The sequence below is a fragment of the Lipophrys pholis genome, assembly GCF_963383615.2.
Source record: "Lipophrys pholis genome assembly, chromosome: 2".
In the NCBI taxonomy this organism is placed as follows: Eukaryota; Metazoa; Chordata; class Actinopteri; order Blenniiformes; family Blenniidae; genus Lipophrys; species Lipophrys pholis.
This window is the reverse complement of record NC_137636.1, coordinates 26,165,274-26,189,441: the sequence shown is the minus strand read 5'-3', so window position 1 is coordinate 26,189,441 and position 24,168 is coordinate 26,165,274. Positions and strand designations below refer to the sequence as shown.

General features: G+C 43.1%; 1 protein-coding gene across 4 annotated transcripts in view; it reads left to right on the top strand.

Moving 5' to 3' along the window:
• The window catches only part of akap13 (A-kinase anchoring protein 13), a 145,107-nt gene extending 121,156 nt beyond the window's left edge, over positions 1-23,951 (top strand). For all 4 annotated transcript variants that reach the window (XM_080493347.1, XM_080493346.1, XM_080493349.1 and 1 more), the window contains 13 exons: positions 5,525-5,773; positions 5,875-5,951; positions 8,133-8,314; positions 9,263-9,345; positions 9,453-9,641; positions 12,376-12,543; positions 14,157-14,230; positions 14,995-15,039; positions 17,115-17,165; positions 17,443-17,715; positions 19,488-19,667; positions 19,758-20,055; positions 21,512-23,951. In XM_080493347.1, coding sequence (XP_080349473.1) covers positions 5,525-5,773; positions 5,875-5,951; positions 8,133-8,314; positions 9,263-9,345; positions 9,453-9,641; positions 12,376-12,543; positions 14,157-14,230; positions 14,995-15,039; positions 17,115-17,165; positions 17,443-17,715; positions 19,488-19,667; positions 19,758-20,055; positions 21,512-21,564 — 1,922 coding nt within the window. In that variant the 3' untranslated portion in view covers positions 21,565-23,951. The remainder of the gene's footprint in view (positions 1-5,524; positions 5,774-5,874; positions 5,952-8,132; positions 8,315-9,262; positions 9,346-9,452; positions 9,642-12,375; positions 12,544-14,156; positions 14,231-14,994; positions 15,040-17,114; positions 17,166-17,442; positions 17,716-19,487; positions 19,668-19,757; positions 20,056-21,511) is intronic.
• The last annotated feature ends 217 nt before the right edge of the window (positions 23,952-24,168 follow it).

Here is a 24,168-nt window from a genome sequence, read left to right as displayed (position 1 = left end):
CAAAGGGGGAGTAGATTACAAACACAAAAGGGATTTGTCCAAATATAAGATATCCCCTGTTTTTGAAATAGTTCATTTATGAGGTTTTCAGTGTTGATTTTTGACAACATGAATTTCATTTTCTTGAACTAAGCTAACGAAAGCACACGGAATTACAGATGTTTACAATTTTAAATAACAGTGACCGAAAACAGACACACTTTCAACAATGCAACTTTGCCAAACTTCTCAGTTGTTTTATTATCTTTTAAACAATGCAGTCTGCAATCGCCTTTGTCTTCAACTCAGGCCATGTTTACACATAGTCGGGTATTTACAAAAGCATTTTCCCCACCACCATTTCAAAAATAGTATCATTGACACCATTTTCTTCTTTTTGGTCTAAATGTACACAAACCTGCATAAAAACCTGGTTATAAGCTACTATGAGCATGCCAAACCTATAGATGACATAAAGCCACAGAAGCCAATCAGAATCCTGGAAAAACACAACAATGAATAACAAACTACTTCCTGTTCCTTCAAAGATTATGTCGTGAAGGTCGTTTGTTTGGATCAATGGAGAAGTGGAAATCCTTCTAAATGTGGCGTTAGAGAACAAAACAAGTAAAATACAGGAAAGTATTGAATCGTGTCAATCGGGGTAAAGGGATATAGTGGAACTGTTTTTAGAACCGTAAGTGTAAACTCAGGGTCGCACACATGCGATGCTGATGTTAAACTCTCTCTCTCCCCCTGAGTGTTGACATGTAAAAGGAAAGACATCGTGCAGACATTACTCACCTCGGTAATGTTTTGGCTGTTCACACTGGGAGCTGATTTGCACCTTTACTTACAGTCGATGTCTCATTTGCTCTGGTATGACTAGTATCATCACTGACACACAAACACTCCACTTCTGAGGACCCGGAGGCACCGGTCATCCCCCAGGAACAAAGACATGTTAAACATGGTGTCACAGACACACACACACACACACACACACACACACACACACACACACACACACACACACACACACACACACACACACACACACACACACACACACACACACACACACACACACACACACACACACACACACAGAGCAGTGTTTCCCGGAGTGTGTAGGAAGCCCAGCAGGCTGCCAGGCTTAAATTGATTTCCTTTCATTTTTAATTGAGTATGTTCGTTTAACGGTATGCGAAAGGACATAGCCGCACTGTAACGGATGTTTTGTGCAGCAGATGTCAACACTTTGGCCTCACCTGTAATCAGTAAAATCAAGAAGGTCTTTCCCTCGTTTCTGCCACAGTCGTGAATTAATTACCATCTGGTGACAAGTACTTCGGGGATGCAGAACGCATGGACACAAGGACTGAAACAGTACCTGGACCAGTTAACGGAACAAACTGCTGAGACAGGTTTACTGTTATTAGTATGGTGGGAAAAAACATGAAACTCAAATCTAAGACACTTCGAGTCTTGACTTTCTCGTCCTTAAAAAGTTATTTAATACAATTAAATTATACTTTGAAATACTTTGAATTTGTCATGAGAACAAATCTCTATAAATGCAAGTTTATTGATAAATTAATCAACATCATGATGGGAATTTCTGAGGTGCTCTGAAAACTAAGTTAAGTTTAAATGAACTTTAAAAAGAATATTGATAATCACAAAAGCAACTTGTGCAACTTCTCCAACCAACAGCATCCAACATCAAAACAAGCGATTAAACAAGATGCATGCGTCTCTCTCGCCGAAGGACAACCATGTTTGTTCACCAGTCTGATCAAACATTCCTAATGGTCAAAAATCTCAGTTTAGCAAAACATTTGTCTGCTCATTTCACTTATGATGGAATTTTTGAAGGAAATTCAGTTTTTCATTCTTACAATTTAGTATTTGTATTCTTTCCTTCTTTTATTTACTGTCCACTTGCTGGAGCTCCCCCCATTATGGAACGAATAAAGGATTATCCTCTCTTATCTTATCATGTCTTGTCGTGTTTTGTCTTAACGTTGATCAGCTATAAAGTTTGGTGGTGTCACGGTCCTCTTTCAGTACGAAACAATACAAGAAAATCCTTACAATGCAACACAAAAGGATACAATACAAAATAACGTGATTCATCACGCAATATACTCCCATACCTCATGACACAATATAATACGGTGCATACAGTTTGACAGAGCACAATCAAATATAACACTAAATTAAAAGGTCCAGCGCAATTTCACAACACACAATATGCAACAAGACACGTATTACGATACTTAAGTATACATATATAGTGTATTGAGTTCAACACAATTCTCTATAAAAGGATTTGATGTGATTCAGTGTGACACAACGTGACAGGACACAACATAATAGGATATGACAAAATAATAGACACTGAATTGTCCCGATGGGGATATTTTACTCAGGCAGGTGCGGCTGCATTTGGAAGGAAACTGCTGATTAAATATGACAGCCATACCAACAATTTTCTCAAACAGACAAACTCGCCTATCGTGCAGGTCAAACACCATCTGCAATCTGATCCACACACTGTGGTGCCAGGGGGAGAGGTTAACAGTCGCTTTCTCACTCGGTACGTAATTAAGGCCACTCCAGGCGGTAAAGAGAAACATCTTATTAAATCATATGGTGGTTTCTGGCAGGTTGCTGTAATTATACTTGAATCTAAAGGATTTCCCCCCCACACCTGAAAAGAGCCCAATTGTTCCAAAAACCTGGAGATATTCAGGTCAAACCACGTTCAAACAGACAATTCCCTTTTAGGAAAGTTTGAAGAGTTCCAAATGTTTTGGTGGCATTGGCCCAGATGCTAAATGTCAAGTCTGTAAAAAGTGTAAAGGCCAACATATCTTGAAGAATAGTCGGGCTTAAATCACCTGGAATTAATCGTATATCTCACGTTGTCTTTTTTCTCTAAAACAGGAAAATTCTTGTGAAAGGAGCTCCTTATATGAAGTTTTTTTGTCACTGCTCTGCTCCGTTTCTAAAAAGCAGGCAGACGCGCCATCCCGCTTGGCCTGGGAAATATCCTGAAAAGTGAAATTTCTCACATGCGCTTTCATAAATCTTCAGAGAAATGCGCGACGCGTTGGATGGATGTTTTTAGGATAATGGATCAAGCGTTACTTTAAGGAGCTGAAATATTTCACACCATATTTATATCTGATTTTAAAGCAGCGCTCATCGGCCGGCCTCCTACTGTGTATATTCTCTCTAATCCTTCCCCAAAGACTGTTTATAGTTCAATGTGGGACGGGGGAGCTCCGACTTAATCCCCAAGGTGCTTTAAGAGGACTCTCTCCTGCCAACTCCATATACACCGAGAGGAAATAACACAGTACAGTCACAGTTAAGAGAAAGTATTTTGGGACTACAGCAAACAGGGGAAGAAAATACTTCAAACTGGGAAAAGATGTTACATATCAAGTCCCAAAATTCGAGGAACAAGTGAATCAGGGACAAGTTGACTCCAGATGTGTCGACCTGTAGGACATAAGAGATCTTAATGTAAACCCCACAATCTTTGGCTTACCTTTAACCGACTCTCAAACAAGAAAAAAGTCACAGCATTCACCTCAATCAGCTTATTTTTATATTGTTTGTTGCTCGTTCATCTTCTCTGGGTTGCAGTTTCATTTAGCTGAAAATTGTTTCATATGTTATAAAGTCACGCAGTGGCATCATGCTTTTTTAACAGTTAGACTTATGCTCTGTTCTTATGTCGTTTGCTTTGTTTTTTGGCATCCGGTATTTACCTTTAGTTGAGTTCGTGACATGTCCAAGAAGTCAAGGCTTTGATGCTTTTCTTTCCACTTTCCTGTCTGGATAAATCAGCCAATGGATGAAAAAGTGGCAAACTATCGTGCAAATATCTGGGATGGAAAAGTAGAGAATTGAAAGGAAACATGCCTGAAAACTCGTTTAATCCAGTATAAGACATGTTCAACCACTCGAAATGGGAAGAAACACATTTGGGTATCACATGTATTAAGTTTTCTGCCAAGAATGTGGTTTCTGTCCATCACACTGTATCATAAACTTAAAACATTCCGACTGGATGTGTCTGTTCAGAGGTGTTGCTCATCATCTGCAGCATTGGGACAAATAGGACTGTTTCCCAAAATGCTGATTAACAGAGTGAAGTTTTAATCTCCCAGAGGAGAGATTTAGCTTCCAGCCAGCTGTTGACAACAGTAAGACGCTGCCAGATGCCCATTGTGCTGCGAGGACAAGAACAGAGGTTGATCATCGCTGTTGTTGCTTGTTAAACTGAGAGAACAGAAGTCCTTAAAGTAGCTTGTTGTAACCAGCAGCTGGTAACAGGCCAAATCACATTTTGTTTAGAGCGCCAGTAGCTGGTGGAACAAAGGACCTCGTACATCATCTCCAGAGAGGTCGAACATGCAGCTTGATAGGAGCAAATTAAGATGACCTGAGCTTTCTGCACGGCACCAAATACCTCTAAAGATCCCGCACCAATACTTTTTCAGTTACTTCTTATTTTGAACAGTTGGATTCATATTTAGTTCTTCGCATCCAGATGGGATGTTTTTAGCTCTCAGCGCGTTCAAAGAAAACGGTTAAACAAGAGATTTACATTTTGTTCACCCTGCTCCTTGACAAAATAAATACTGTATACAACCATCAGCAAAAGTAGTCTTACTTTGTGTTTGTATGCAGCTGCTGGCTGTAAGAGTTGAGGTCTGCAAAGAGACATGAAAGCAGAATGACAAAGTGGCTTTGACCTTCATCCACTGTGACTGGAAAGTATCCTCGTCAAGTAGAAGTTTACGATTTCTTTCACTCTTAAAGAGTTTTGAAGGCACACAGAAGACAGCCCAAATATATCGTTTTACTTTGGACCGGTACAGAAAAATATCTTATCAGCTACAATATTAAATACTTTCAAAGAATTTGCAAACTATATGAAATGAGATGACAGTTGCTTGTTTGCCAAAAAGGAGAATGCAACAACCCAAATGTCAGCAAATTACAGTTGATTGTTGAGCTTATTCGTGTAATAATTCTCGAATAATCTCAATGTTTTTTAAGCAGCAAACTACTGAATTTGCTTAAACCGACTTAAAAACAGAGATGAATAATACCGTATTCAGGATGGCCTTCAGAAATGCACTGATTCCCATTTTTTCATTTTTTTTTTTTATCACACGGAAAAGGACAATATAACATTAGAAAAAAAGTTTAAGCTCAGGCATGAACAAATCTACCAATCCATACAACAGCATTGCTCTTTGCAAACAGACTCGGTTGAATGCAAAATGCCAAAACATGTCTTCATCCTGTGCTGCAAAGAAACAACAGCTCAGGTCTGCAGCTCATCGGGATGTAGACGGTTTATTGAGTCAATGTTATATTAACGACTGAGTTTTCTAAAATATAATGGACTTCTGTTTTTGTCCACTGTTGGTTTGAAGTCTCATCCTGTTGGTTTTAACCCAGCTAAAGTGATTTGAATGCATCGTTGAGACCGTTCTCCTTCCCTGACCTCGTGCAGAGAGCGAGGAAGACTTTGACGACCTGACGGACGCCGTGCGGCTCGTGAAGGAGGTGATCGCATCGGTCGACAGCAAGGTGAACGAGCACGATAAGAGACGCCGTCTGAGGGAGTTTCACAGCCGCATGGACAGCAAGTCCATCATGATGATGAAGAGTGGCCAGATATTTGCAAGGGAGGACCTGCTGAGGCGGCGGCTGATACACGACGGAGCGCTGCAACTCAAGAACGTCCAGGGGAGGCTGAAGGGTGAGGAGGTTTTTTTTTTTGTTAGTTTTTTTTTTAAAGATGCGTGCTTACGCTCACAAACTCTTAATTTTACCCAATCTTGACTTATTTCTCTCTTCCAGATGTTCACGCTCTGCTCCTATCCGACGTCTTCGTCTTCCTGCAGGAGAAAGACCAGAGATACGTGTTTGCCATGCTGGTAGGTTGCTGCCGTTACGTCTCTGCCAGAGAAGAAGATGTCAGATTTTCCCCATCCCCACTGTTGTTGCTGTTAGCATCAGCTGCCCTGCTTAGCCTTCCCATTGTGCAACGATAGCAGCCTCTAGCAAAGAACACACACTGGCTGCACCCAATAAAGTCTGATCTGGCCCCGAGCCGCCAACGCAGCTGCGATAAATCACATAGGTTTGAGTCGTTTTTTCCGTGTTTACAGGACTCACAGTTTCATTTAATAGCACGCTCTCTCTCTGTCACACACTCGCATTGGGGAGGAATAAAAACAGAGGCAGGCCTGTGGCATAATAATCACATCCATCAGTTTAAAAAAAAAAAGAGCTTGGCATGTTTGAGCTGCGGCTGTTGACACTGGGAAGGGGAATAGCATGTGGTTGTGAATGGATGGCAGCGGCGTGAACGGGGTTCTTTTTTGGGGGGGGGGGGGGGGGTGGAGGGGGATTCAGTCCTTTGTTACAGAAGGAGGTTGTATGAGGTGACAGATCAGCATCACTTGGAGGAGCGATTTATAAATTAGGCCTCTTCATATTTCCAGATGTGTAGCTTAGGTCACGGTGTGGGGAGTTTTTGTGTTCACAAAAAGCATTATGATAATTCACAGATTAAAACATGATTAACAGAAACAAAGCAATGCAGAAGACGATCAAAGAATACATGCAACCGTTCAAATATTTCATACATGGAAATGATTTTCTTTTGTGTGAGGTTTTAAAGGTGAGCTGAAAGTGTGTTTATATGACAACTTTTTGACTGATAAAATTTGAGTTGCATCAGCTGTTACATTTATTCATTTGGTTTTCTTCCTTATGGAGAAGAATATGAAGCTGGCGTCAAATTACAAGCTCAAGAAAAGGTGCTTTTAATGATGTCATGTAAAAAGACATCAGGATGATCAATAACCCACATTTAAAAGTCTAATGGCTGCTAATGATCCAAGAACAATGTGTATTAGTTTTGGACAGATGTTCATGTATATAAATTTTTTCATTGCGTTACATCCTCACGTCATGACATGATATTATTCAGGATACAAACGTGGCTAAACAAAGCGTTTAATTGCTGTTTTTCTAAAAAATAAAAAAAAATCTATTGTGAACAGCACAACTTTGCTCAAACAAGGACGTTTACTTGCTACAAATAATCTGTGTACTGAAATGAGGAAAAACTGCACAATACAATCTGCTGCCTTCACCTTAAAATCAGATTTTCACCCTCAATAATAAAGTTAATTCTTTTGCAGACGTATTTGTACATTGTTGTGCACCAAAGACAGCTGTACTTTCAGACAGCACAACTTGTGTACACGATCAACCACAATATAGTTTCAGTGAATAAAATGAAATGGCCTTCGTTTTACATCTTGGCGGCCGTTATTCCTCCTCTCCATTCTGTATGGGAAGCATGTCCATCTCTTTACATTTTAATGCTAATTTCTTTTCACTACTTGGTGGTTTTTCTTGGCTTTTGATGCTTGGAAAAGACTTTTTAATAAAAACATGGAGTTTGCACTTTGATCGGAGCTGTTTGCTGTGCAATCACACTGATGCAACAATCTTATCTTATTCTTAAAACCTCAGTCAACATGGAAAATGGACCTCAGACATGTTCACATATATTTTCTGTTACTGTCAGACTCACATACCAATGGTGATGGCTGCCTTGTGAATTGGGGCTCAGTGTTTTGCTCACATTGACATATGGACAGTGTAGGATGGGGATTGAACCAGCAACTTCTCAGTTTTGACAAACTAGTTCTATAACCTGATCCACTGAGGCTCTGGGGCTGTGAGAAAAATGTTGGACTGTGGTTACCATAGAAGAAGCTTTCTGTCGTAACCATGACAGTTAACACTTGAACCGTCTTCCTGCCATCTTGAACATTTTCACCCCCATTTTGCTTGTTTGTCATTTCCCTTCTCTGCCTTTCATAATCATCCCTCCCCCTCTTTCCCCCTGTGCTCCGACCCGCCCTTCTTACTGTCTGTCCCATCCTCTCCTCCCCCTTTTCTTCTCATTCGGCCCTCCCACTGTCATCTTTGTTTTGTCATCTGTTGCTTTCTGCATGGCACCCCTCCCTCCTTCTTTTTCTTCTTCTTCACCACCCTCACCTCCTCCTCCTCATCTTCCTCCTCCTCTCTCCCTGCAGGACCAGCGCTCCACGGTCATCTCCCTCCAGAAGCTGATCGTCCGGGAGGTGGCTAACGAGGAGCGCGGCCTCTTCCTCATCACGGCGGGGATCGAGAAGCCGGAGATGGTGGAGGTCCTGGCCAGCTCCAAGGACGAGCGCAACACCTGGATGCAGCTCATCCAGGAGGCCATGCAGTCCATGTGAGTGGGGATTGAATATCTGAATATTTTCACATTTCGTTACCTCAGCAGGTGATCCAAAACTTTGAACCTGTGTTTCTCTAAACTGGTCTGCTGGATTTCATTCAGAGCCGGTCTCTGTGGAGTTCACCTCCGGTCTGTCTTTGTTGTAAACCAGCACTTAGACTCAGCCCACTTCTCCAGATAGCAGTGTACGGGAAGTTGCATCCGAGCGGCGGGCTGCCGGGGGGATTAGCAGCACTCTACCTGGGGATGGGATGTACTCAGGGACAGTCTAATGCTGGATTGGCTTCAAGGGCAGCTCACTATAAGCAGAGGATTATTCGAATGCAGCCAGTGGGAAGGAGAGAGATTTAGCACTCCGCCTCGCTCCCTCTCTGTCCGACTTCTGTCAAAATACAAAATTGAGATCAAGCTACTGGCAGGAATAGAGATAAAAACACAACGGATGCTTTGGCTGTCTCCGCTCCTGAAAACATCATATAAGTCAGTTTTTCCACACTCTCGGGGTTGTCTGGTGTTATCGATTTTGGATTCACCAATTGGTTGAAGCTCCAACTTGTTTTCTACTATTCTTTTCTTCTTCTTCTTTTTAAGGAGTCTTTAAAATGTCAGAAGCTTGTGAAAATCATTCAGAATTTTTTTAAGCGCTGTGTGACCTTTTAAAATTGATTGTTTTGTCTGACCAGCGATGACAAACCCCAGAAGGTCGCGCCTTACAATGATGACAGTTCCATAAAAGCAGCATTTCTATTGATGATTTACTTTTTAATCTTCAGAAACACTCAGTTACATAATTATTCAGTTGAATGATGTTTTAGGCATAGACGCTGTGAGCGATTAAGCTTTTTAATTGCTGTGAATCATGCTTGTTTGTAGATGTGTGATCCTTTGTAATTGACTACATGCAGTAAATCATGTTTGTTTGTTATTCCCGGGATTGAACAGGGAGAAGGATGAGGATGAAGGGATTCCCAGTGAGACTGAAGATGACAAGAGACAGCTAGAAACCAAAGCCAAAGAGATGAGAGGTGAGGAAACCGTGCTTATTGTATTCATGAGGAGAGGGGAGGGGGGGCTTTTTTTTTTGTTTTGTTTTCTTCTCACCCACCACTCATTTACTGTCTCTGCTGGTCAGATATGTTGAGGCAGAAGGACACAGAGATCATGTCCCTGCTGGAGGAGAAGGTACGACTCTTCAGGGGCATGTGGGAGGGCCTGAGCCCTGGTGAGGAGGCCTGCCGACAGGTCGAGCCCTTCTTCAGGTCGGCCAGCGGCCCCGAGCCGCCCAGAGGGGCGGCCATCATGAAGGACGCCCTGCAGGAAGGTAAGAGAGCGAAAAGAGCATATTCATAATGTATGTGTACGTCATGCTTCATTCATCTGAATGAACGCAGCGCAGGTGAGGCAGGGACCTTCTGTGATTTCCTCTCCCACATAATTTAAACTATATGATCATAGCCGTAGTTAGCTCGGACACTATTGTATCTGCTCCTGTAAATGTCATACTTGCTGTACCACCCAGCCAGGAAAAGGCTGGAAACAGGAGAAGAGAAGCAGTGATTAGGATTTGAGAGTGTTAAATAAACTGTAAGTCAATGTGGTTGTCCCTGAAATAGCTTTGCAGCCACTGAGTCACCTCATCGAACAGATCTATTGATTTGTGAAAACACTCTGTCTGTAAGGTCAGGTTTACCATTTATCGTAGATATCTGGGATTCCCTTTAGTTTCCCACTTTAATTTCTTTGATTAAGTGAAAAGTCACAAGCGTCCACGTCAACATCAGCAGAGCTCACTGCTCCATCACATCAGTCACACCTTCACACACGCCGGGAATATTCCTGCTGTGAGATGAGTGCTATAACCACAACACCACCCTGCAGCACATAAGCAAGTTTTAAATTTAATCAACGTTTGCATAATGCATGAATATGTTATTAAAATGTTGCATATATATTCCTCTTACAGTAACTACAATGAATGGATTGTTAAATTTTGTAATAAGTTTTTGCAATTTAAGTGTCTCTCCTTTGAGTTTCAAGTTTTAGACAATGGTTGTTTTGTAGACGGTGAACATTTCAGTCACTGTGTGTCCTGCTGGTACACATGGTTTACAAAGGCTTTGGTTTTTCAACAAACATCAGAATGGATGCTGGGAAATCAACTTCATTTTGTGTATTTTCATCTCAGTTTCACTGCTGAATTTCTTCTTCTTACAGTTTTTGTTAGCATAGCTAATTTGCTAACATTGTCATCATTCTCAAACTGAAGTTCAGTTCACATAATCCTCCTCCACACCAGCACAGGAGTCGATCTGATTGGTTACGAGTGCTTCTATGGTTAAAAATGTTTAAAAATCATTGGTTTTGCAAAAAGATCAACTGGAACAGAGCAATCAATCCATCCTACAAGTGAAAGATTAGAGTAGTGACTAATCAATTGGAACATTTGCAGTTTTACCGGCAACTTTAGTGCAACTTTATCACATCTCACATGTGTATTGATCTGAGCCAATGGTGGAGAGGAGTTTTCACGAGACTCGATCATGTATCCTGGGAGGATAATCCAGTGAACCAACGTGTCTGATAGTTACAGTCCACATGTGTCTGTCGGAGTAAAACTGTCTGCTGTGAAAAATATTGGATTTAGACACATATTGCCAGCATTTTCAATCAGATGAGCTTCTGAAAATATCACCAACCTTTTAACCAAACAGCGGACATGAAACGCTTCACACCACGCCGTAATTTACCTGTGAAACGTCTCTGATTTGTATGTTAAGAGCCGCTGTTTACTCATTCAAATCCACCAGAGGAGAGAAAGGAGAGCTCCCGGTTTCAAAACTAATTGGCTTTGTATGGTGAATCTCAACACAGCTTCAGAGAATTTTTTCTTTCTTTCTTTAAGTGTATGGAAACGTATAAATGAGCCGGTGTGTGTTTTTGGATTTCATTCCGGCTCAGACACTTTGAAAGAAGTGAATGAGACACCGCTGATTGTGACAAAGACAATGAAATATGCAGGAACGCAGCACTTTCTGTGCCCATTAGGATAACTTTAAATTTCAACAAATCCATATATATTATGTTTCTGTTTGGTTTTTTTTTCTGTTATTCCACTGTTGTGTTTGAGAGAAAATATCCTGAAGGCAAACCAGTTTTAGTTTGGTTGTATTGTTTTCCAGTTATGAAAGCTGTCCCATCATCTCCTTAAAAAAAAAAAAAGAAAAGAAAAAAAAGTTATTTCATCGCATCGCAGTGCAGACTGAGCTCCAGGAGAGATCCTGTATCTTGCATATTAGCATTTTAAATCATGCCCACTCACAACAAACTGCACTTCAGTGTTTCCCTGTGAAGTGGTCCGAGCTGTGAGCTGCGTGAGGACGCCTTAAACAGCTACTCAGGATTTCTAAGCACTGCTGCAGGCGGTCGTTGCTCCACAAAAAGGTGGTTAAAAATACCCACGGATTTGTTTTACAGTTTGGTAACGGCGTGACATTTAAAGGCGACTCGACTGCGGCTCTGATGCAGGATGGATGCATGAAGGGGAACGCCAGTAATGATTTTTTACTTTTCAAAGTAGCCCCACACAACGTCTTTTTCCAGCTCCCCGAAGCCCGCAGCTGTAATTGTTCTTATTTGAGATGCGAATTGGCAGAAGTAATGTCATTTCTCCTCTCGAGGTTATTGTGTTTGACTGTGAGTTTGCATCCAGTAGCACCGGCGGCTTTGATTCTCCAGATTTCCTCTGGAAAGGTCACAGCGCCGCGTGTGTCGCGCTCGCGTGCCGATCCCGATAAGCGCGCCACTTCCCAGAGTTTATATACATTTCAGCTCTGCAAAGATATTTAAACTTTTAGCGGAGGGGCTCGGCAGTTCAAACAGGTTGTCAATAGTTGCTTAGCAACAGGAGCCAGTAGCAGGTTGAAAGCAGAAATGCCTGCTAGGATTCATACGGGTGCAGAGCCGAGCTGTAACGCAGTTAGCTGGGATAATTCACTTACTGACCTGCACATTGCTGTGTGTGTGTGTCTGTGTGTGTGTCTGTGTGTGTGCGACAGTGGAGACGTTACAGGCTCTAGTGAACGGCAGCCTGGGGGGAGCGATGGCCAGCGTTCAGGAGACTGCTGGAGGAGGCGGCGGAGGAGGCTGTGCTGGACCGGTGTGTTTGCCCCGCCGGGCCGAGACCTTCGGAGGCTTTGACAGTCACCAGATGCACAGCAGCAAGAGTGAGTCAGACATCCAGTCCTAGTGGGCCTGCTTGTAGAACTGTGAAACACGCTGAACCCCTCACCTGCCGCTGCTGATAGCTGCACCGACTCCACTTCAAATGCACACTGCCAGTTTCTCATCTCTAAGCAGACTTTTTGCGGCTCTTGCAGCATCGGGCCAACACACCCAACACTTTCCACATTTGCTCTGCTCGCTGCAGTGAGATAGCACTTTTCAGAGAGGTACTGGGACAGCTTAGCTGCAGCCTCCCCGGGGGAAATGTTGCCTTGGGCTATACCTCTGAACTGCAAGCTCACAAGCTGATAGTGTGGCAGATACTGAACCACAAGAGATGTCGGGCTCTACATCAGTACCAGCACCTGGAAATTGATGTCTCTTTTATCATTTACATGGGTTTCATAACCATGTTTGGTCTGCATTCTGCTCAATAAGCAACTGTTACAGCAAATATGCAAAACATATGTGAGAGAAACTCAAAGCACAACTAACAGGAGACACGAAAATGTAAAAGTTGACATGCATGTTATAAAATCCCCACCAGATAAAACCCTGTATCATTGGAATGTGATGTGTGATATTATGCAATTGAGAATCCTTCACCATAGATATTGACCTTAATATAAATAATTGATCCCTCACCAGCCCAGCAAATGAAAAACAAAGCGGGGGGAAATAAAAGACAAGACTGACATGCTGAATTCTCATTTCTCCTTTGTCTCACTTTCAAATTGTGAGAAAATGATCTGAAAAGGATTTGTGGTAGACCTAAGATATCTGTAAATGTTTCAGGATATTTTGGAGTTTATTTTCTGTTACACCTCAGTGAGATTGAGGCGTTAAGAAAGTGCAGCCAACAGTAAATAATTAGGGGTATGATCAGGATGAATTGTGAAAAATAAGTCATTATATGAGGAATCAATATCATCTGAATCTTAATCAACTAAATTAGTTGTGATCGTTACAGTTTTTTCCCCCTTTTTTGGTAAAAAGTCTCCAAACCAGTATGGAAACCTGTTAATGAGGAGTCTGATGAAGGCATCAATTAATCCCTTACGGTTTGTTAATAAAACTTAGACATTTCACTTCACTGCAAATCTAATGAAACATAAAGAAAAGACCCTAATAAACCACAGTTGTCAGAGGAAATTCTCTTTTAACTAAACGAAACAACCAAAAGGAGTGAAATTTGAGTCCACCTTCATCAACCTGTTGAGATGAGGCAGTGAAGCCAAATTCAGTTTTATACACGTCCAATCAAACTATAATGATAAGAATGGATCTGGTGAAGTGTTTATTGGTGGGAGTGGACGTGTCTCTCCTATTATGTATCTATCACAGTTCAATCTGTCACATGTCTTTACCTTTTTGTGTGAAAGTGCCCAAGTTGTATTGATCAGGTAGTTACTGTTTGGATCTGATCATCCCCAGCACACAGCTCCCAACATGAAACGACGCTTCATTATTTCATCTTAAACACTGGCCTGCAGCGTATGCAAGGTGGAAACGCTTCGCCTTGTTCCGCCCGTCTCGCACTCCACCTCCTTCTCGACTCGTGTGTTCTCCGCTGACCCGCTCGTCTTTTGTCTCCTGTGGTTTCCCTTCATGTCAGGCGGAGACCGAGATGAGAGCGAGGAGATGGCGGGGGATCTGCGCAGGACGGAGTCCGACAGCGTCTTGAAGAAGGTTGGCGTCTCACATCTTCGCAGCCAATTATTCTCGCCTGTGAGGCTGAGTGGATCCGGGGGCATGTTTGGGGGGGGGGGGGCACACATTTGTCCTCCAACAGTAAGAATACCATTAAGATGAATTTAGCTGCTTGTCTTTCTCCAGTGAATTAGCCTCCTGACTCCTCCTGCCTGGTCTGCTTGCTAATGGCCAACATCAGTTGTATAAGAATTGAATAGTGGGTAGCGGTGAATGGAGGGCCTTTAAGAACTGCTGTCACAGGTCTGCTCTGAAACGCTAAAGCCTCCTGCACACATCCAGCAGTGTGCTCAAAGTTTGACTTGTGACAGACTACTGGATGCTGCTCCTCGTGAGGAAAACAAAGGGAAGCCTTCGCCATTTCTCCACATTTCATCCTGGGCTTGAAGCCAAAGTTCAAAGAGAGTTCCGCAGTAACAGGAGGAGGTGTGCAGAAGTCCCGGTCATTAATGAGAAATGCAACGCCGAGTTCACCCTTCTCTGGATTATTCCCGTTACTTGACGTCTTTATAGTAAATGTAAAATACATTGTCATTTAAAATAAAGCTGCAAGGCCGCTGCGTTTCTGTAATAGTCCCAGCAATCAGATTTCACAGCACACCCACTTGTGCAGCTTTAATCACATCTACACACACACACACACACACACACACACACACACACACACACACACACACACACACACAGTGAGGCAGATGTGTGTGTTTCAGCTGTGCTCAGCGTGCGTCTCTGTATGTGTGCAGGGAGGAAACGCCAACCTGCTGCTGCTGCTGAAGAGGAACAGTGAGGTAACTCCGACTTCCCGTCTCTAATGCAGTTAGAGCCTCTGTTTACATGGAAACTGTCTAAACTCTCTGCGAGGATCATTCTTATCAGCGCGGGTGCACGCCACTCGTTACATCAGTTGAAGCTTTTTGCCACGCAATGCAACAAACAGAAGAGAGAGCATAATGTTGGCTGCATGGCGCTGTGCGAGGCTGCAGAGTTGAAGGTACTGACCCACCCAGGAGGTGTGTTTCTTACCTAGAAAATAGTGAGGATTACCAGCATGAGGGGGAGCTCAACATGCTCATATTTTATTAATATTTAACACCCTGAGTTTTATGTGATTTCTTTGATGATAAAGCTCAAATTTAGCGTTGCGTGATTGAATATAATATATTGATCAGGGGTGACAAACTTTAGTTCAGAAGCCACACACAATGTCCTCTCAAGTAGGATAGACTGGTAAAAGAGTGCCACAATATTCTTTAAATTTAAACTTTAATGCTTTTCTTTGTTGTGTTGCAGAGTATAGGTAATGAAAATTTCTAAAAACCCAACGAGTACCCTAATTTCCGGACTATTGACCGCACCTGAATATAAACCGCACCCACTCACTTTAACAAGAAAATAAGAACAGTCCCAGTTACTTGATCCACCTGAACGCATCACCCATGTGTCAGCGGCATTAAACTCGTTAACCATAAAAATCCATAAATTAGATGCGTCATTGTTTAAGCCGCAGGATTCAAAGTGTGTGAAAAAAGTAGCGGCTTATAGAAAAATGACAACGATCTCAACATAAAGCCATTTTTAAATTCAATCTTCTGCTGCAAAATACAGTGAACTGTCCAATAAACGTCTCCTGGAGCCGTTACTTTATGTATGTTTTCACAAACTCACCTTGACAACATGGCTTTAAGTTTCATCCGGGTTTGTTTATTTCACAATGAGGTAGCTATCAATCATGGCATCACTCATATCCAAGCTCGGGTCTCAGTCTTCTGTTGTGTTCACTACTCCTAAGAAAATTTGTTATAAATAAATCTGTGTCTTCGTTAACATTTTTACGATTTGCTTGGTGGTTTTCCGGGACAGATCAGAGTCTCTTGGGCGCCGGTTTTGGCCCACGGGCCTTTTGTTTGACACCCCTGGTGTAGATGATGAAGATGGGGTCCACCATCTTATTTTATCTCATTGAATTGATCCACCTTTGATTATTTTCTCTGGTTTCACGTCAGCGCGTCGCCACTTCGGATTATTTTGCAAAGATCAGAGAGTGTTTTCTGATTTCTTTTGTGTAACAGAGGAGTAACCTGAAAGCTTTGAGGCAACATGTTTCCATTAGTAAATATCTAAATAAGCACCAGTCTTTGTTTCTTTTAAAACTTTAAGAAGACTCACTGGCATGTTATGGAAGTAAATCCAAAGTTCCATTCTCAGCATTCAGCAAATATATGATTCAAAATATGACATTTTATACAGGTTTTTTTTTTTTTTTTTTTTTTTTTTTTTTTTTCATTTTTTGCTTGCAGAATCATTCAGATAGTGTTTTCCTTGTAATAGGCCAGTTTCAGGCCTGTTGTGTTCATTGAGTGAAACTGTAATTTGAAGTTTCATACTACAATGTAAAAGTTTAGCAATAGACTTTTCAAAAAGGTTTCCAAGCCCCTTTACATGTTTGTGTCATTCCTTTCTGTTCATTTGTGTCCAGTATTTGTTGTAAACAGTCTTTCTCTGTGAGCTCTGCTGTCTCCAGCTTGGTCGTTGCTGGAAACATAATTTTTCCTCATTTTATTGTGTGCCGGTCGCACATGAAAGGTCAGCGGCCTTGTCTCTTAGTCGGCGTTTGAAAAGAGAAAAGGTCTCGTCTCGGTGAACTCGAGTATTGGTTTTTATTTGAAAGTCCACTGGTAAATACCATCATTACGTGCAGCATTCCTCCCATCCATGGCATGTTGTCATAATCAAAGTCAAGTGGCGCAAAACAAAATTCAAAGAATTCCGCTTCTTTCATGCGGCAGAGGAAGATTGTATGTTTCTCTACAATGAGAATAGTAGTGAAGTTCCACTTTGACCTGTGGTGTCTCTTTTCTAACAGCAGGTCCTGGACAGCGTCTCCAACCTGCACCTCCTGCTCAGCACTCTGCAGGTACACACACACACACACACACACACACACACACACACACACACACACACACACACACACACACACACACACACACACACACACACACACACACACACACACACACACACACACACACACACACACACACACACACACACACACACACACACACACACACACACACACACACACACACACACGGCGTCAGTTGTAGCATCTCTGTTCATGTGTAAAACCCCACAAAAAAGTGAATGTAAGCCTACAGAGACTTTAATAACCTCGTGTGCTGTCCCAGGCGGTGGTGGTGCAGCAGGACAGCTTCATCGAGGACCAGCGGCAGGCCCTGAGCGAGCGCTCCTCCTCTTGCTCGTCGCTGTCGCGGGCCTCGTCGCGGCCCAGCTCGCTCATCGAGCAGGAGAAGCAGCGCAGCCTGGAGAAGCAGCGGCAGGAGCTGGCGTCGCTGCAGCGGCAGCAGGCGGCCCACGCCGAGGAGAAGAGGCGGCGGGAGAGGGAGTGGGAGCTGAGGGAGCAGCGGCTCTCCGAGAAGGAGGGACTGGTACACAGACAGGTAAACACACGTCACCTGATCCCAGGATAGTCTTCATACGGGAACGATTCACCGGGTTGGGTTTTCCTCGCTGGTTTGGCCCGACCGGAGCCTCTAATCCAGGATGCAAATGCAAAATGTGTCACCAGTATTGCCAATGTTGACCGATTGTTAATCTAAATCAGAAAAATCCAAGCAAATGATTTGTGCTGAAGGAGAAACTGGTACTGTGCTCGTCTTTCATTGTGGCCTCTCTTAATATCAGAACTACCAAGTGGACCTAAACTTAGTCACTAATGTCTTTTTGTGTTTATTTTCATCATTATATTTTAGTTAATAAGTTGTATTTTCCAATTAATTCTCCCAAATTGTTATTATAATTCAGATATGATATGACATTGTTCTCCTCAACATCCACTCCAGTCAAATGTCAGATATTTTATATATTTTCCCAGTTATTTAATTTTTTATTTAATTTTTTTTTAATAAAAAGAAAGGACTCAATAAGTCAAATTTAAAATTAAATTAGAGTGAGTTTTATTAACTGTTTAACATATGTGGGGTGGTCACTTTATTTAATAATTGCCTTCTCTCTCGACTAATGACTTTGGTGAGCATAAAGGGTGGTCAAGTTAGATTACAGACCCCCACTCCCCCACCCCACCCCCGCCCGTGCCACCGCAGGCGGGATTTTTCTTTTCCAGCCTGAAGTAAATCAATGTGTTGAACTGCTGCTGTTCATCAGTCTAAAATGAACCCTGGATACTTTATAACACAACTTGCTCTTACCACATCAGTCTGGACTGAGTGAGCAGGAAGATCTTTAGGCTTATTCCTTGATGTCATTGATGAATTTAAACAAACTATTACCCACTGGAAATTCTGGATTTCTTTCATAGTTTGAGGAATTATTACCATGCAACAAATGACGTCGGTGCAAAATCTGTCAGTGATAGAAACCTTCTCTCTTCTTATCGATAACCTCTTCAGTCAGTCAGTCCTATACTGAATAAATATGATAAAAAAATATAAAAGATCTAGACAATACAATAAAAAAAACATTGCAAACCTCTGCAGACTTTGTCTAATTCAAGCACTTGAGGAAATCATTCCTCTCATTTCTTATGATGATTCTCTGTTTCTATGAAAATAGAGAGAAAAACAAGCTACTTAACTGAAGAAACATCAATATTTTGCGACACAACATCACAGTCTTTTAACGAGATCCAGACGCTCCTCTCGCTGCAGTTCACAATGAGAAAGTTTAACCTGAGTCACAGAAAACAACTCGGCCGGCCGCTTCCATGTTCTTCGCTGGTTCACAGCCCCGCCTACATTTTTACCGTACAGAGTTGGTCCTGGGTGCGCCTTGCCGTACCGTAACATACTGCGCGGTGGAACAGCGGCTAAAGTGATCAAGTGTCTAATCATGAACAGATTAATGACTGGACTCTGTAAAGGCTGAGGTTTGATGGAAAATGCAGGTTTATTATTCTGCACTTGGATGTTTTGACCTTCTTTATGTGAAAAATGGAGCAACTCTAAGCCGCTGTGTAGATTTCACATGTAGTGAACCTGGAGGAGCTTTCCTTCAGGGAGAATTGATGTATTTCTAAAAAGGGGCTCGGTGGTGAGGTGGATGTGTGGGAGCAGGACTCACATTGACCTTGAGTGAGTTACAAGAATCAATCAGGTAGCTATTAGCCGCTCGCAGCCCGTAGACCCGCGCACAAACCGCCTCGCGTCTCCCGAGTGCCTCGCCGCGATAAATCAATGGCTGCGCCTCCCAACAGGAGGACGACGTCCGGAAGCAGCACAAGGACCTGGAGGAGGAGAAGCAGGAGCTGCAGAGTCGGAAGGAGGAGTACCAGCGAGATCTGGAGAGGCTGCGAGACGCCCAGAGGAAGCTGGAGAGGGACCGGGAGGCCGTGCAGCGGCAGCTCGACAGGATGGAGGAGATCGGCGTGTCCGAGGTGATTCATCCACCATGAAACCTGCTCATCGTTACTCCACATTAAAACACACGCTGACCCACAAGAACCCCTGTTTTTCTTTCCCTCCAGAGGACTTCCTCCACCACGTCCGACGAGTCCCACTTCCCCGGCAGCTCCCACTCGTTGGAGCTGGACCCGCTGGAGCTCTGCCCCTCCTCGTCCTCCTCGCTGCCCAGGCTGCAGCCCCAGAGGTCCAAGACCAAAGGGAAGGGCCTCAACCCCTTTACCTCGTCCTCCGGCAGCCTCAAGGGCAGCGAGGCCAACAACCAGCTCTCCAAGAGCCTCCTGCAGCTGGCCAAGAACAAGAGCAAAGAGGGGAAGGAGAAGAAGAAGAAGAAGAGCAAAGGGGGAAACGCACAGACGGCAGGTAGAGAACGATGAACCCAGACGCTCAATTATTCACCGCCTGTCGGGCAGTTTGCAGCTTCCACTTGAGTTTTTTCTTTTTGTTTGTTTGTTTTTTTGTACTTATTGTATTTCAGAGATGCAGTCCAGGTTTAGTCGATGAAACCTTTGAGACTTTGTATGTTTTTCCATGAGCGGGTTTAAAAATGGGATGTGATGTTTATCTGAGTTGCGAGTATTGACAAACGCCAGCTCATGCATCTCTGCTGTGGCGGCAAGAGGAACCCTGAGAGAAACCTGTCCTCCTGCGTCAGGCCAGCTGATGTGTTCGGAGGTCACGAAGCATTAAATATATATAACATGAAGTACATCAATTCTGTTTCCACTCACTGTGGATTCATGTTCTGCTCATTTAAAATGACTGAACTTCAAGTGAAAGAGCTCTGTTAAAATAAAGATCAGCTCACAAGGACATTAACATCATTTATATTTATATCATCATTATTAAAATACTCTAATATTTACATTTTAACTTAATGAGTACTTCATGGTATTTTACTCTTTTTTTTTTTTTTTAAAAACCGATGTGTCAAAGGTTTTTCCTCTTGATTGCCACAGTGATTTTGATCAAACGAATGACTTGAGTGTTTCTGGTGTTTTGAATCCAGTTTGCTGTTTGAGCTTCTCTTCCAGCGTAAACAAACAATCAAATACACCGACGTCTATATCACTTTAATGTGACTGGACCAAAGCAATACTGGTTGTATTACTTTAGTCCGACTCCTATCAGATATCTTTTTAATGCCGGGGTGTCAAACATGAGGCCTGTGGGCCAGAATTGGCCCGCAAGAGGCGCCGATCTGGCCCGAAAAACACAGATTATTTTAACAAATTTCTTAAGAGTAGCGGTCATAACACAGAGACCCGAGCTGAGATGACAGCTTGGTTGCTACTAAACGAGCCTCTAGGCCATGCTGTCAGGGCGAGTTAGTACAAACACGCTGTAGGAGACGTGTTTTAGACATTTCACTGTATTTGAACCAGATGGTATCATTGGAATTGGCTTCATGTTGATATTGAAAGCATTTCTGGTCAAAAGCTTAAATTTAAAGGTCCACTCAAGACAGGGATTATTTCAGACTCAAGATCTCCATCATTTATATCCAAATAAATATATTCTCCTAAAAACAAATGCAACAAGGAAAGTTAGTCTCTGTAGCCACACCTGCCATCACGGAGCTTGTTTAGTTCCTCTGTTTGTTCTAGTTTGTTCTAAACACGCAGGCTTGCACATTGTAGTGGACGAGAGCAGAGCTTCATGTCGAACACAGACGAAGCACCAGGGATCCGTGACGTGAGCCATGTGAATTAAGACGTTCGCCGAGGACACTATTGGACGAGGGAGACGTGCAGCTCAGTAAAGCCTCTCCAGAGAACTAACACTCTCCTCCTCCTCCTTCTCCTTCTCTTCCTTTCAGACTCCCAACACCTCCCAGAGCCTCCTATGGATGGAGAGATCTTCTTCTGCTGAGGGAGGTGGCTCTCCTCCTCCTCCTCCTCTTCCTCATGATGAAGCCATCATGTCGTAGTGGCGTCCAGAGGAATATGCTCCGATCCTGCAATGTGCCAGCAGGCTGTGAGGCACTGTGAAAAAGGCCTTCAGTTCCTTTTTTCCCCCTTTTCAACGTGTATGCAAGGCGAGACTGAAAACTCTTCTTTTTTTTTTCTGTCTTGGAGTCGAAAGGCACTGCTTTTATTTTTGCGGGAAGCCGTTAGGGGGTGCATCCATCCGTGCACGTGTCGGCATGGATTAGCTTTGCACTTTGGGGTGTTCTCAGTCGTCGTCCCCCCCCCGAAACAAAAAAAAGGAAAGTACAAAAAAACACCTTGCGTCTTCCTCCTCCCAAAGATATTCTTCATTGTGAAGAATCCGACAGCTCGGTATCACACTGAAAGCGTTTCACACAGAATTGCCTCTCAAGCTCCACCAAGTCTGTGAGTGGAGCCTCGCTGCTCCGCTCTCTGGCCACATTGTATGGAATGCCCCCCCACCCCCCTCCCCCACCCCCCTCCCCCACCCCCCTTGTCCACCAGCTGCAGGCGCTCGCGTTTACAAGCAGAAAAGCCTTGAAGAAGAGAAAGAGGACGAGCCCTGAGTGACCCCGAGGGACGCCATACAGTTTACAGTCACATCAGGACCCAGTCTCAAACCGTGACGCGTCAAAGAAACGGAACGCCAACGTCGACAACTCGGGTGAATTCAGCATGAGAAAAGTCCCGTAGAGAGAATGGGGATCAAACGTTCACGTGTAAAAAATATCTGCAGTCGTGTTTGAGGCTGAAGTAAAAGTCGTTTTTTCATCCGAATCTGAAAGTAGCTTTTGTAACCGTCGAGTGCCTGAGCTCACAATCAGAAAGACATTGTACAAGTTTGACCTGCATGAAAACAGTGAAAGGAAACGTTGCAGTCGTGCACTTTAGCACTTTTTGCTGTTTTTTTTTTTCTTTTCTTTTCCATTTTTCATGCAGCAGAAAGAAGTTTGACCTGCATGGAGGAGAACCAGAGAATGTCTATAAACGTATTAGTTCACAAAAAGAGTAACAAAGGGATTGAACAAACTCCACAACAAGAATGAAACAAGAGAGTTGTCCTTTTTAGCTTCAGTAAAAGAAAAAAGAAAAAAGGACATTGACAAGGGAGCAGAGAAGTGAAGCTTCTGGAGACGTGATGGTGTTCATGGTGTAACTTCAGGACCTCTGCAGTACGATACGAAAACTACAACTCAGATCTACACGTGTTCTCCTTTATGCAGGTCAAATTAGTGCATTTTCTTCCACAGCCAGAGTTATAAAAGCTTTCTGAACATGTCAAGATCTTTAAAGTTCTGCTCTGGCTCATCGGATTCATGGTTTGTGAACGTCTGACCGCTCTACAAACGAACCTGTTTCATTAACATTTGTGTTCCACCGGATTGAAAGACGCCGTTCAGGGCAGATGAAATGTCAAGCAACCCTTAATATTAACAAACATTCTCGTGCTGCATTATTTCTCGGATCCATTTGAGATTTTACCTCAATGATGCCGAATCGGCAGTTTGAGGAGACGATGCGATGACGTCCTTTATTTTGGTAAGCAAGCCGGAGCTGGCGCTTGATGAGTGGACTGATGTGACGACTGGACGTCCCTCGACGCTGCCTGATGAGCTTTTTTTTTTTTAAATTTGTTGGAGTTATGGACGTCTTCTTCCCCGTTTCTGGGCTGAAACTCTAGGTTTTTTTTCTCTTTTTCTTCTATTTGTTTTCAGACTCTGCAGTGATGAAAGGAAGCGGGACGCATGTCTCCCTCTGTCTAATGGCTCGGCTCGTGTCCTTTAGTGTGTTTTTAGAGGCTTGGATGGATGTTACGTTGATCCCGGCTTTATCTGCCCGTCAATGGGCTTTTATGCCGCCTTCATTTTTCATCCCAGAGTAGACGAGCAGAGCTTTCCGATGTGGGTTTTTTTTTTTTCTTCTTTCTTTCTGTTTTTAATTGCGTGCGGCGCTGCAGGTAGCATACTCATGGTTTGAAGAGTCGGACCTTCTCCGGGTTCCGGGTTATGGACTGATGGTTTCAGGAAGTGGATGTCGGTGATTTTGGGAGCGAAGCAGAGAAAATGAGAGCAAAGGATGTTAGTTTAAAAGAAAAACAAACAAAAAAACATGTCCGTGTTTTTAATGACTGAACGAGCTCGCCTGAAGAGCTTCTGATCATTTCATCAACACTTGTCAGTGTTGTTAAGCACTTTGGTTTCTAAATGTTATTGTCCCCCCCCCCGATGAGATCTTTGTGTTTGATGAAGTTTGTTTAATCGATCCAAAGAAAGTTAATGAGTTCAAATGAGTAAAAGATGCCTCAGTTCTGTGTCGTGTTCAAAGTTTAAAAAAAAAAAAAAAAAAGGGCTCGTTGGGATTTTTTTAGTGAGTTGTTGTTTTTTTAAAGGCTTGTTTCCGAGGTGGCCTGTCTTAACTGTTCCAGCCCCCCGAGGCCACACTGCTACCTGCTGGACAGGTAGGACGGAGGAGCCCGAGCTGCTCGTCTGTTAACTCTCCGTCTGAGTCGAGGATTTAACTTTGGTGTCCAGGCTGGTTTATTATA